This window comes from Opisthocomus hoazin, chromosome 4, assembly GCF_030867145.1.
Source record: "Opisthocomus hoazin isolate bOpiHoa1 chromosome 4, bOpiHoa1.hap1, whole genome shotgun sequence".
NCBI lineage: Eukaryota > Metazoa > Chordata > Aves > Opisthocomiformes > Opisthocomidae > Opisthocomus > Opisthocomus hoazin.
Window position 1 is genome coordinate 75,519,067 of NC_134417.1, and position 14,609 is coordinate 75,533,675.

The window sequence follows — 14,609 nt, forward strand, 5'->3', positions numbered from 1 at the left end:
CAATTATCTTGAAGTGCAAACAGCATTTGGTGTCAGTGTAATGAGTCATTTGTACGTAACATATAGATAACTGTACATAACTATATAACATGAAATTTTAAAATCATATGGTTAACAGAAGAAAATACTTTATTCCTATCTTACATGATAAAAGGGCTTATGTTCCCAGAATAAAGAATAGCTATAGAGTTCAGTAGGAAAGCATGCACCACAGCATTGCACAATCTGAAACATACACCATGAATGTATATGTGCATACTATATGATGCACAGCTGTGGAACGTAACTGATTTGTGAACGAGGGCTGAACTTACATTTACAGTGGAAGGAAATGGGATTCAAGTTGATGGAGAAATGGCATATTCAAGAATTAGGAAAAGAACAGTGAAATAAATTTAATGCTGTTTTAGAGCAATAGGTAATGCATTCATCAGGCTGCTTGTTTGACTAGACTCGCTCTGTACATACTAGTTTTGCCATTCACTTTGCTTTGCAGGATGAGTTGAAGAAACTATATGCCCAGCTTGAAATCTATAAAAGGAAAAAAATGATTGCTAATAACCCACATCTCCAGAAAAAAAGGTGCTCTAAAAAGGGCTTGGGGCGCTCAATAATGCGACGTATTACAGAAATCCCTGAGACGGTCACCAGGCAGTGCTCCAGGGACGAGAAGGACCTGATGGAACACAGTGCTGTGAAGAACACGGCCACCCTGAGAAAAAACCCACAGGATTCCACGAGTTCTGCAAAGCCAAAGGAAGAGACTTTGAAAAACAGAGTCTTTTCGTTAAAGAAGTCCCACAGCACTTATGATCATGTTAGGGATCAAACAGAACAACCGAATAGCTTAAGTACAGAAAGCACAGAAGTTGTAGCTGCTGAGAATTCACTTCTGGATTCCCTGAATGGTAACAAATTAACCAAAAATACTCCAGAAAAAGTTGAAGCTGTCTCCACCGAATCGGTCCCTTTGGTGTGCAAATCAGTAAGCGCACATAACTTAAGTGCCGATAAGAAGCCTCTGCATCCAAGAACATCTGTGTTACAAAAATCCCTCAGTGTTATTGCCAGTGCCAAGGAAAAGACTCTGGGACTAACGGGTAAAACACAAAGTCTAGAAGAAAGCACTAAATCTCATAAATCTCAGCAGAAGAGTAAGGAGGTCAGCAAAAAGCACTCAGCCTCCGATAAAGGGGAGCATAAAGATTCCCAGCGGAAGAACTCTACCCACTCTGAGGAAACAAAGAAAACCCATAAATCTGGGATTATGAAACAGCAAAGGGTTATTCAAACACCTGCAAATCCAGACACAGGCCCAGGTAAGTCTCTGCACAAGGACAATTTCGACATAGGAGAAGTTTGTCCTTGGGAGATATATGACCAAACTCCTGGTCCTGTGCCTTCTGACTCTAAAGTTCAAAAACATGTGTCTATTGCTTCCTCAGAGCCAGAGAAAAACTACCCTTCCCAGCCAAAGGGGAAGCCTCATCATAAGCTGAAGACACCTGAAGGGTATCAACAATCAAATCAAAAGAGCTCAGAGAAGGTGGAGGCAACCGCTTGGGAGACACAAGAGCAGCAGGTCTTTGAAAATGAGAAAAAACAGTCCAATTCCAAGTCTCAGGTCTCCCCTGGGCTGAAGTGTGAGAATGTTAATAGATATGCACCTAATACCTGTGCTGGGGAGCGGGAGGAGCCACCCCAGAAAGCAGCAGGAAAGGAAAACCTCAATAAATTGGCAGAACAGAAAAATAATGCCTCTTCCGAGGGAAACGTGCTTTCATCTGACTCCCATAAGCCAAGTAGTTACTTACAGCAACCTTTAGCATCTCGAGCAGAAGTCTGCCCTTGGGAGTATGATACACCAGATTTACCAAATGCAGAAAGAAGTGTAGCTTTATCAAACACCTCTGCTATAAGTGCAAATAAAACAGCAACACCTCGAAAATAAGAGGCTTTGGGACTGAGGAGAGTAGCGACATTGAGAAGACAACAGGAAAGACAGAGGGGACTTAGGCCAAAAGGATCTGAAAATTCCTAAGGAGCATCACTTAAATCAAGGGAATCAGCACTACAAATAAGTAGGATTTAAGCAAAGTAAATTATCATTAATGTTGTTATTATTTATTTGTTGAGTGCCAACAATGTGATTAGCAGTGCCCAGAATGTGGTCTTTTACTGTGTCAGTGAAAGAAATCTGCCTTTATGAAATCAATTCTCTTTTAAAAGAAGAAGAATATGGTGGTAACAAACGCACAGTGTAGTTCTTAACCGAATAATTTCTGAATGCCACAACTGGCTTTCATTTGCCCTTGGGACTTTAAAGATCCAGCAGAAACAGGGCACAGAAAATGACCTGATGGCAAAAAGAGGTATCAATGAGCAGCTTATTAAAATGACGACTTTTCACTTTACGTGTTTAATCTAGATAGCACTGCTAACTCAATGCATCCCCAAAATACATTTTATAAAACGAATGCTCTCATTTTCTTATTACTGTGTGTTTAAGTACATTGTTGTGTCTCATATTAAAGCATTCCAGATTGTATAATTTTTGCAAATAACTTTGATATTATGTGACACAACAACACATTTATGCAATCTGCAGATACTTTCTTCTAATTGCAAGTTAAAATACCTGCTGTAGACTTTTTTGTTTATATATAGAATTGCAGTAACCTTTCACTGGCTATGGAAGCTGTAATTCATATCGGGAAATTCCTTTGGGCTTTGGAGATTATTTCTTTTTCCTTTCCTGTGGTTTATATAGTGAATTTTTTTGTTTTACTCTCTGTTATTTAAATTTATAGTTTGATACTGTATTATTCAGGGGTTTTATACACGGTAAGTTACTTGTTATGTACTTCCCTTTAATGCTCATAGACTTTGTTAATAGTGGAAATTCAGTCGTCTTAGCTGCATATTCTGGTAAGTCTTAGGACAACTTATCTGTTGTTTGTTACTAATTTTAAAATATCATCCAGCAAACCAGAATTCTTAGTTTAAACATTCATGGTGATGATTTTGTTCAGTATTTCATACTGAGCACATCCTGCTAAAAATACAAGCAAGAACAACAATGAATATACCCCAGAAATGATCACCTGTTTTACTAAAACTGCACAACTCTGGGAAATATATTAGCTAGCTCATCTAGAACAAGTGTACTGTTTATCCCTGTTGGCAGACCTCAAAAAATTTGCCTTTGGAGTGAGGAGAGAAGTCCAAAATATTACTCTTCCCCCATATATGCAATCGTAACAGATAGTGGGAATGGAAATGATGGCATCTCTCCCGCACTCATTTTTTAAATTTTTTTTTTACATATATTAACAATAAAAGTTAGTGTTTAATACAGTGCTAATTTTCAGTGAGATCTGCAGTCCTCATCGTGCATATTAGCTTAATTCGTAGATGGCCCATTCATAACTATGAGTCTTAGTGATGGTACGCCATCAGGGCCTGAGGATGTTTTGTAAAGATTCTGAGGAGTATCACGAATAATAAAAAACCCTCAGCCATCTAAATGCAGTACCAGTAAAGTGCTATTCACTAGAATTGGCTATACATGCAGTACTCCAAAACAAAGACGGCTCAGTCCTAAAGAACTGGTGCAATTTGAGAGAAGTGATGGGATTCAGTGGAAGAACATGAAATGAGGATGATTGAATAGAATGTGTTGTTTAATATATATATAATATATATAAAAAATAGATATTTATATATGTTTAATATATATATAGAATGTCATATCTAATACACACATGCACCTACACGTATGTAGTATAAACTGATTTTTGTGGCATCATAGAAAAAGTGGCTTAAGATAAAATGCAATGAGCAGAGGGACTTAGACATGCTGGGCATGAGGAGGACCTTTTTTGTCCTTTGTGAAGGACAGGAGTCTATGGGCACGTCTAGACAGGCAGATCAAGATGGATCTGATCTTCCTACTGCATCTGCTAAGCCTAAACCTGGAACGTGCTGACAGCCGAGCCAGCTGGGGACAAGTCAGCTCAGGTCAGTGCTGTCGAAACACATTGGCCTCGCTCATAAATTCTGCTCATTAGCTCCGATTAAAGTGGCTGAACGGCCCCAACCAACCTGGTTAGCCTGAACGGTGCTCCATTCTACCATGGGGACATGCAGACTTAGGTCTTTGCTGCCCTGGGCTCGTCTGACTCTCCTGCCCCTCTTTTGTAGGGTGTAGCTGTGGCCTAGGAGATCTGGTCTTTGCCTTCAGGACACATCTTCTGTTCACCTGTGAAAGAGAGTCAGACATCTGAGCCTGGGTGCTTTGGGCATCTGTGCACCCACTTTGCACACAATATGGCAGTGGCATCCCATGTGCAGCCCAAATCCAGCTCTCTGCTTAGTGTGGAAAATTGCTGAGGTTAGACCCGGTGTGCCCAGATTCTCCCTTCCCACTCCCAGACACTCACGGGGTTTGGCAGTAACTTTTCCATCAGCTTCAGCAGGCTTTGATCAGCTCCTCAGAGAGAAAGTAACCCTAATCTTCCCTGCACGGGAAGAAGTCCATCCTGGGAACACAGCTTTCTGGGGGTCCTCCAGGAGCACGCTGACTCTGTGTGCAGAGAGACGCACAGCTTCAAACCTGCTGAGCGTGGTGACCACCTCGCGCCTCCCCTACCCCCGAAGGGAGGTTCTGCAGCCCACCTCGGCGGTGGTTGTGTGAGCGGGGCCGGGGGGACAGCTTATGGCAGGGTCCCCGGACTCACTAGCGGGAGTCAGCACCGTGTCGGAGCCAGGCACTGAGCTTAGAAGTGGGCATCCACAGAGGAGTCATGGAAGGGGATGTACATACTCACTGCCTCTCGCAGACAGACGGTCACAAGGAGCGGGCCCCAGCCCCTGCGCCCTCGCCTGTCCTCCCTCCCTCCTTCCCCTCGGGACTGAGCGAGGACACGCTGCCCCTGCCCTGCAGCAGCCGTGTCGGGGTGCAACGTGCACCAAGGGTGAGGGGATCCGCGTTGGCAAAGCATCCCCACGGTACCGCTGCCCCTTGCATCCCTGGCAGGATCAAGCCCTTTGTGCATCACTCTGTCTGTGCCACCACTACCTGTCCACAATTCCTTGCTCTTTTCCCTTCTTTTCTTTTTTAAAAGATAACTTCATTGGAAACCCAGAAACACAGCCCGTTCCTTGGCTGGTGTAAAACAGCCTGGCTGCATGGCAAGCAAAAGAACGACGGCCGCTTACCAGGGAAGGCACTGGCTTGTGTATTCTTGTCTGGTTTTGTTTTCTTTCATCCTGACCCTTTCCCTGACTTCTTAACAAATGTCTGTTATGGTTCTTTAGGCTTGTTGTAGTGACATATCCTAAGACTGATACAATTGGAGAACTTTTTCCTTTAGAAAGCAACAAAGCTTTCCCCAGTTTATTTAGCAGCGGATATTTGGGCTATAGCTTCAACTGGGAGTTTAAATTATTTTGCACTTAAGAAAATGAGGGGCCAAACTTCACTCAACTATTCTATTTCACTATGATGCTGCTAGAAGCATTGCTTAATGAAGACATACTAAGTTAGACATAAATAATGTTATGTGTTTCATAGATTTTTCTCCACCAGCTTATATTGACTAGATTGCTTAGTTGTCTTCTTCTGGAGTTTCATTGTCATTATTCAACCAAGAGAAGTGCAACTCTAGAATTAAGGTATTTTCTAGCAGATCTGTTAAGGGAAAAGATAATAAACACTAAGGTCACAAACATTTGCTAGGTTGTCCTTTTAAATGCATGTGCAAGCTGCATTCCTCCTTTATTTCTAAGCCATGGTTTATAAATGATTAGGTTTATTACCAATCTTACTAGACTTGTATAATTTATGCAAGATTATACGCTTTAAAATATAAATCAGTACACACCTATCATCAGCTTTGGTGGCATCATAGACCTGAAACCAGACAATACTTTTATATTTGCTCTCCTTAGGCGTTTGCATGCATATGACAACAGGCAGGCCTGAGAAAACACTGCCTTTTGACTTTTAACATTTTAGCTACTCCAAGTTGTAGAGTATATAAAGCTGTAAGTCTCTTCACTTTATAATGTGGTTCTTATGACAATGTTATCTGGCAACCAACAGCATCCACCATGAAATACTTGATAGATTTATGTTGTAATGTGTTGCAGCATGTAAATAATGTAACTTCTCTGCAATAAAGCACATTTATATGAAGCCTGTCTGGAGGCTTTTGTGTTGTGATTTTCTGAAGTCATTACTGATCCAAACTAAACAGGTTTCTCATCAAACTTGTAAAATAACTGACAATGAGTTTTACAGCTTATATGATCCGATCACGTCATTAGCATTTTCCAGATTTTCCTCGTATTTTTTTGATATCAACCTTTAGACTAGCTGAGTACTGTGTTCGGAATTTCAGGTGAAGGAAATAGCATGACCAGCAGCTCTCTTTTCTCAGTGGCTGCAATTTTGAGAGCAAAATTGTAGGGTCCATGCTATATTCTCATTAATTTAATGGCAAATACAATGTTAGAAAATATTAGGAAACACATCGATAGCGTTTTGTGATATTGTAAACTTCTGTAGTTCATCTGTACTATATGTGTGCATGCCTGGATTCCTCGTCTAAAATATATGTCTAACAGATACAGGAAGGGCACAAAGAATGGTAACACAGATGATCAGAGACAGAGAATGGCTGCTGTGTGGGCAATGACTACATCAACTGCAACTTGCTTAGCTTGGACAAGAGATGACTGAGAGAGGGATGAGACCTATATAAAATTACTAATGGTCCAAAGATAATTAGGAAACACGTTTGTTGGGTTTTGTCATGCAGAAACTACAGAATGCCAACGGCAGCCATCATACAGCAGTTTAAAACAAATGAAGTTTTCTTCTGGATATGGCATAAATAACTTGCAGAGCTCATTTTCACAGATTGCTGTGGTTATCATGAGTTCAAAAAACATTGGAGAGGTCATGGAAGAGAAATCCATTAAGATCCCTGAAAACAGTGGCTACAAAATTCTTAAATCGCTTTTCTGTAGATGGCTGATAAGTAGGAGAATTGTCTTTGCATTATCACCCAGTTTTCTTTCCAGAATCACCCACGGATGGATATAGTGTGAGATGAGCATTTCATCCAGCACAATCTTTGTACTTTCTTATGTCTGCATAAATACAGATAGTTAGCCGCAATTAGTTTATTTTCTGTTGTCATCCCTGGTTTTTTAATGACCCAGTATTGATGTAGGAGTTCTGCTAGGTTCTTTCACAGACATATATATATTCGTTTGCATGTTCCCCAGTGGCTCCTGGGTTGAAATGCTGCCATTTGGGTACCCAGTCTAAGTCATGGTATCGGGCATAATGGGGACATGATGGGGAGAGAAGAGGAAGATAATTACTTACATTCAGTAAAAGAACTATGTACAAGTCCTTTGCAAGCAAGAAGTCCAGCTATCAGAAAGCAAGGCCTGGAGATTTTCCTCTGAACCACTTCATGGGGCTCAGCTCAAACCTAGGGCAGCTTTTCTCACTCAGGCACAGAATGTTGTAACTAATAGCAGCCTTCTGAGCTCCGCTGCTGACATCTTCACAGCTTTTAAGAAGTAAGGGAATGATTTGCAAAGTTTTGTGGCTTTGGAAAATATCCACAGCTGTATTTTCTATAACCTTTCTTTCTCCTCCTATTGTATTTCATCTGAGAGGATGCCACCAGCCTGCAGGCACCCATGGGGAGGGCGTGCAGAAGACAGGGATGGGCTCTTCGCAGTGGTGCGTGGTGGGAGGAAGAGAGAGACAATGGGCATAAATTCAAGCAAGAGAGGCTCAGACTGAACATTCAGAAAACTTTTTCACCATGAGAGAGGTCAAGAAGTGGAGCTGGTTACCCAGAGGCTGCGCACTTCCCATCCTTGGAGCTTTTAATGGACCAACTGCATAAAGCGCTGATATTGTAGCTGATGCTACTTTGAGCAGCAGGTTGGACTGGAGACCTCCTGAGGTCCTGCCTGAATAATCCTATCGCCCTATGAACAGTGTTCACTACCAGAACACGTTGTTCACGTCATCCTTTTGAAAGCTTGCAGGTGGGCACCCCAGGCAGCTTTGACTCCTGCCTGACACTACAGGTCGTGTAGTCAATTATACAAAGTGTAACTGTGGGCAAGCCCCCTCAGCAGACACCAGCTGCTGCAATAGAAAGGCATTTTGTTTTTCTTCTGATCCCCACAGCCCAGAGTAAGCACGGTGACAAAGTGAGGAAGGAAATTATTTTGCTTAGAGCTGGCTGGGAAGAACAGTTTTAGCTGCCTGTGTTGAGTAAGTGCTTGAGCTGGTGCACAGTGGAAGGAATGTCTTCCACCAAAAACACCCCAAACCCTAAAAAAAGGATAATGTTTTTCTCTAACACTTCGAGGATTCTTTTAAAGCATTACTGGATTCTGAAGGAACCATTAAATTCTAAATTTTGGGAGGGGGTTGTGAATGCAGTTCTTCAGACTGGCAGTTGATTTATGTCAGGGTGACAGGGCTGCATGCCTGCCTGCAAAGAAATTATTTCACACTGGACACCTTTTTTTTCCCTTATTAAAATAGTATTTCTGACAGGCGAAGCAAACTTTCCAATTCTAAAGCAGCTTTTTTTCATCAACTTGGAAATTAGCTTTAGCAATGTTAGAAATTTAATAAAAGATATTGATTATTTCACTTGCTTTGGCCGGCTGCCATCATGTTGCAATATTCAATCTTCTGCTTCTCTCATACTTGGAAAATTGAGCATTATCTCTCCATTTATGCAAGTGATTTTTCTTTTTTTTCATTTATTTACGGGTTACCTTTTTTAGTCACTGAAAGTGTACAAACAAATCAAACACTGGACATTTTACCATCAAATTACTGGATTTTAGATTTCTGGATATATGAGTTGGGTGCAATTTTTCATTATGCCATGCATGGAAAAACATTATGTGTACCCAAAATAGCCATATATTTTTGAAATGTGCATTTATCATCTTCTGTATAATATAGATATCTTATGTACAAGTGTACACAATCATTATTACATTTTTGTAGCAGCCTTTAAAAGCAATTAGAAGATTGCTAAGCCTGCTCAATGGAAGTCGTCTAATGAAGTTCAAACCGCTGGGTGTCTTTCAGGTCTACCAGCATAAAATATGTGCTAAATTAGGGCTTGCTGACATGTTTGCTCCTTGGCTGTTGGAGAGATGTTCCGAGGCAGAGCAAATGCAGACGGCTGTCCAGTCCCACCATGGCGTGGGCTGTCGTGCCCATGTGTGTGACCCCTTGTTTTCCTGCTTGCGGTTGCCCTGCTGTGCCCTTACTTCATGAGGGGGTATCATGGAATAAACTTAAAAACCTTGATTTTGGCTGATCTGCTTGGCAAGCACCCATAATGGTGGCTTTCTGTCGTACCTTTTCCTCTGCTGCTGCAAAGAAGTTCACAGGAGCCGTGGCGCTGAGCTGGTTTGGTGTGTTGTGGGCACGCAGGGATGCCAGAGCCGGGCAGAGCAAGCCTTTTGGAGGCTGCCTGGATCCATCTGGAGTTAAACGCTATTAGCTGTGCTGCCTGACAGATGATGCTGACAGGGAGTTTAGACTGGCTGCAGTACTACAGATGAGAAACATGTTGGTTTGACATACTTCAGTGCTAAAAATAGTATCGTGTAATGATGTCTGTGTTCCATGAAGATTTTTTAAAGCTGCAGGGTGGTAAGAGCCGTGTGGTTCCCAGCAGTCGTCCTGGAGACTTCACCAAGGGAAAATTACAGCAGCACTGGCGAAGACACCTGTCCAACTCTGTTCCCACATCACATTTTATGAGGTATTTGGCAAGTGCATGTGATTTGTATAAGCTAGCGAAATTGGCAAGTGCTCCTCTGTAGGCAGTGTATTTTAATAGCTATGTTTCTACTCATTTTAATGCTCATAATATATCAGTTTCCCTTTGTTGACAGCAGTTTTGTTGTCTCTATGAATTTCTTTCAAATTATTTTACAGGAACTTGCTACAAAACTGATTTGCATCTTAGCTGCTCCATTGCAAGGCCATCCTTATCCTCACAGATTTCTTTGTGTTTGAAGTCAGAAGACAACAGGATCACAATTTACGGAATTTTCCTTCAGAATTAGTTAAATATTTTAAAATAGAACTTTAACAGTTTTTATTCTGATTGATTATATATACTGTTTTAATGACCAACAAAATTGCAATGTGTAAAAACTGCTAGCAAAATGCTACCTTTGTTGCTTTCCAAGTGGTATTTAAATGTGTTTTTGCTTCCAGGTTTTATGATTAATTGTAGATTGCAGTTGTGCACTGCATGACCTTTCCATTCAACTGTTTGTTGTCTACACTACAACTGGAACTGAAAAATCATAATATGACGAAAATCCAGTGCCCCGATGGGGTTTGGGGTTTTTTTAGATTTGCCATCTCACCACTGTATGACAAGCATTTTCACACACAAGCTAAACTACTTGCTGAACCACTTGCTTTGGTGTTTTATGCATTACCTTCTAAATTTAGATATTATTCTTAATTCCTTGGGATCAACGTTGTAAGTCAATATAATGGCCTAGCAGATAATAATAGAAAATCAATGAGATAAAACTGGATATTCTTTTTCTTTGTTAAACACAATAGTGAAAATGTGAAAACCCTGGCATTCCTGGGGAAGAAAACAAAACAAAATAATGAGGAATTTGGTTACTACTTTCCCATTCAGAACCAATTATTTTTAGTATTAAGGAACTCAGAGAAAACTTTACTACATTTCTGATTGATCAGAGACTGCCCTGTACATTCCGTGTATTTAAATTAGTTGTGATTTCAGCTGAAACAAATTTGTATCTTGTAGTTCTTGTCCCAAACACAATTTTTACTGGTGGTGCATTTGACCCTGTGGGGATGGATTTCAACAGAAGGTGCAGAAACCACATCTGCATATATTAAAGTCCGTGCCGGTGTATGATTGTGTTTATGTTAAGGCACCCTTTTGTTCTGTTCCTGCTTTTACCTCACAGTAAATTGCCTTTCTATGGAAGTAAATTATTTGGATATTGTCACTTCGAAAGTGTGTGCATGTTCAGAGTATCAAACAGGCAAGTGATAAAAGGAAATACACAAAACAAACAGCACAGCTTTTAGGGGCTATTCACGCAGAGTTCCTACTTTCCTCTGCTTGTTTCTTGTCTCCTCACATAGGAAACACATTTGCTAGTGTAACTTAGTAAGACCCAAAAAAAGAGTTAGCGGACAGGAGGTATCAAGGTACTGAATGAGAGGCAAACTATTAGTTGATTAATTCTTAGTATAGAAATACTGATTTTCAAAGCCACCAGAAAAGGAATTTAGTCTACAGTCCTCTTTGAATTCAATTACTTCTTTGAAAACTCCGGTCTGAGAGACTAGACTATTGGTTTTGATGGTGCCAGGAATCTTTACAAATGGCACTAGCAAATCTGCAAAGTCAGCAAAAGAGTCCATGCCCTCATACAGCCACTTGGAGAAACAGGCTGATGCTAGGCCGAGTGGACTCTTGGCATGGGAAACTCCTTTGAACAGCACTCAGGACCTCACGTCCACTAAATTAATGCATTTTGGACTACCAGGAATGAGTAATTAGAGCCAAACAGGAGAATGTGTTTGACAGCATAGACACCTTTTCACCAAGACTGGGATGGAGAGACCACAAGCTCATTGTAACTAGGCCACCGAACGAGCTGGCCCGTGTTAAGTCAGGGTCCGGTTCACATTCCTGCCAGGGAAACAGCAACCTGCTGTCAGCAATCCGCCTGATACAAAACCCTTGAGGAACAAAAAAGCATTCATCATCCCAAGAGCTGCCGCTGCCCGCTGACACGCCTGCTCTCCAGCTGGTGGTCCCACCAGGTGCTTGCTGCCCTTTGCCACCCTGCAGGTAGCACAAAAGGTTGGCCTTTTCATTGGAAATGTCGCAGTGGCTTACGCTTGGTTTTGCTCTCTTTTCAGCCAGAGGCCAGAAGCATTGTGCTGCAAACTAAAGCTCTTTTCAGCTTTTTCTACTGGCTGTTCAGCTGCTTTTGATCCCTGCAGTTACTTTCACCAGCTCAAGTCCCGGGCAGATGGCAGCACTATTGTCCTCATCTTCTCAAAACATCCCACTTTTTTTCTAAATCACATGCTACCATACAGACTAGAGCTGTGTTGGTAAAATACCTCCCCCCCAACCCGGAGACAGCTTGGACAAAGCCACACTCAAACAATTTTTTGCCTAGCTGTAAACTTCCAGTGTAATATTTGGCACATCATTTAGGGGCAGATTTTTATGTAGGCACCTGTCTGGCTCCCTGTGCCTTAGTTTTCCATCATTTTGTGAGGATGACCTGACTGCTTCCAAAAGAGGGTACGAAGAAGGATGCAGTCAAAATCGTACAGTCTTCAGATGGTCCTGATACCACTGAGAAACACAAGCATGGTCCTGCTCTTCACCTTTTATGTGGCAATGGATTGTATGCTGTTGAATGGCAGTAAAATGCATATTGATTCACCAAGTAGGTGATTAACAACTTGCAAGTTATGGAAGCTTGGTTAATGTAAGCAATTTTACACTATGTGAAATTTCCTCTTGGCTGTTTTATAATTTGCATTTTATCTCAGCAAAACAGATAAAACCCAGACAAACTCAAAGATGATCTGACCTGACCTTTTCCTGCATTAAAGTTCCGGAGCTGTTCAAACATAGGAAATTAATCCTTGGTGCTGTTTGGCACCAGCATCAGGAGTTCTCCAGAATTTCCCTTGCCCACCTGCACAGCTTGCTGGTGCTGTTGTAGCATTCCTGTGTACACGAGGAGCGCATTAAAAATCCTCCTTGCTTCTCCAAATACTGCCCAAATGTCACAGGGACGGTACTGGGTGTTTGCATCGCTGGTACATCTGGTACAATTTGGTACGTCTGTTTAACTTCAGCAGCTCTTCATCTCTGTTCAATTCTGTGGGGCCAGGTAAATTCAAAGAATTAATATCAAAGTCTGTTCTTTACATCCTTAACTAAAATAGCTGGGGTCTGTAAACAGAGCTGACTCTGCTCAGGAGAAAGGTAAGTTGTGCCACAATCTGGAGATCAAATCTGTCTTGAGCATCCAGTTTATTTACATTTAATGTCACTGTCACAACCTTCACGCAAAGTAAACCCAGATATTGAAGAAAGCTTTAAGTGCATTTCCTGAGTCGTCTTTGTAGTGTTCTCTACTGATCTCCTTCAAGGACTGCATTTTCTCCCCCTCTTTTCTGTTACAAAGAGTGATCAAAATGAGCTCATTTACTAACATAGGCTCAGATGCACAACTGTTTCCTAAACTTGCCGCTTTATGTCTGTAACCCATGGCTGCGGATTTCTTGTATAACCCTTTTTGCATGCTTGAGATCCAGCTCTTACTCTTAGGTGGAACTTTTTAGCTCTATCTGTTGCTTCTGAGTAGGACACTGAAAACAAAAGAGACTTTGAAGCACTGAGAATTTAGGTGTTTTCAAAAATTCTGTTTACCCTGTCTCTCCTGCATGTTTCCTTCTTTGATTCTTAGCTTCTCTATCTTTGTCTCAGCCATGGAAACTTTGTGTTCCAGTTCTCCTCTGCCTTTTCAGTTAGGCCTGTGCTTGTACCTTCACTAAACCCTACCACTTTTCCTGTTCTTGCAGCTTCAAAATCATTTCAGCTAGCACAGAGCGTATCACCCCTCACCTTGGCTTCTGCTCTGAATTCTCTTCTCCCCACTGACACATGCATTTCGCTCCAGACACGGCTGCCCACTGGACTCAACCCCCGGCTCTGCCTCACCCCCCCTCAGCCTTGCTGAATTCTCTGAGCAGCACAAGGCAGGAGTGGCAGTATCATTACGTCAATTTAGGTTATCCTAGGCACTGTACAAAAATACATGTAAAGAATTGCTGATTTTCTTTTTTTCACTCCTTACAGCCTAGGATTATGGGAAGATGGTGACAAATGGGGAAAAGAGGTGACTATCATGTGAGTAGAACGAACACATCACTGTCAATAAAAAATTTTATCCACCACTTTTCGAGCTACTTTTCTCTATTAAGATATCATTTAAGATTTGTTAAGAGTATTTTCAGGCAAAAATAAAAGATAAAAGAGATCAAAATAGTTTTAAGAGATAAAAATATTTCTGTTGACTAAACTAAATTCTGCGTGTATCCATACTGTTTCGTGAACCCCAAAGCATTCTGTGATTCTATGTAGGAAGACTCCATGCTTGTTTACATAAACTGCAAATTCTTAAGATAATTTTATAGCTGCATTTTCTAACTGCTTTGCCAGTCGCAATCCAACGATGTGCATGGACTGCTGCTTCTTTCTGGTCCATCTCCCAAAACGCTGATTTTCCTTTCTTAGGACCATGCTGGATTAGGATTTGCTTTGTTTAGAAAAAGCTGTTTCAGTGGGCAGCTACCTGTAGCAGGGGCTGTATTGCTACTAAATTAATCACGCTAAAGGACAAAGTCTTTGCTGCTGTTCTGTTGTACCTGCTGGATGCTCTTCATCCTTCAAGTGTCTTGGGTTTTGAATTCCGTGCTCCCTTATTATCATTACTACCAG

The 14,609-nt window shown here is 41.4% G+C and overlaps 1 protein-coding gene across 2 annotated transcripts in view; it reads left to right on the top strand.

Annotated features, from left to right (window-relative positions):
• GPR158 (G protein-coupled receptor 158) overlaps positions 1-6,199 on the top strand; it is a 209,119-nt gene extending 202,920 nt beyond the window's left edge. The window contains exons 11-12 of one of the 2 annotated variants that reach the window (XM_075419553.1): positions 497-1,319; positions 1,446-6,199. In XM_075419553.1, the coding sequence (XP_075275668.1) occupies positions 497-1,319; positions 1,446-1,951 (1,329 nt within the window). In that variant the 3' untranslated portion in view covers positions 1,952-6,199. Of the gene's footprint in view, positions 1-496 lie in introns of both variants that reach the window. The other variant, XM_009945434.2, reaches the window with a different exon arrangement.
• The last annotated feature ends 8,410 nt before the right edge of the window (positions 6,200-14,609 follow it).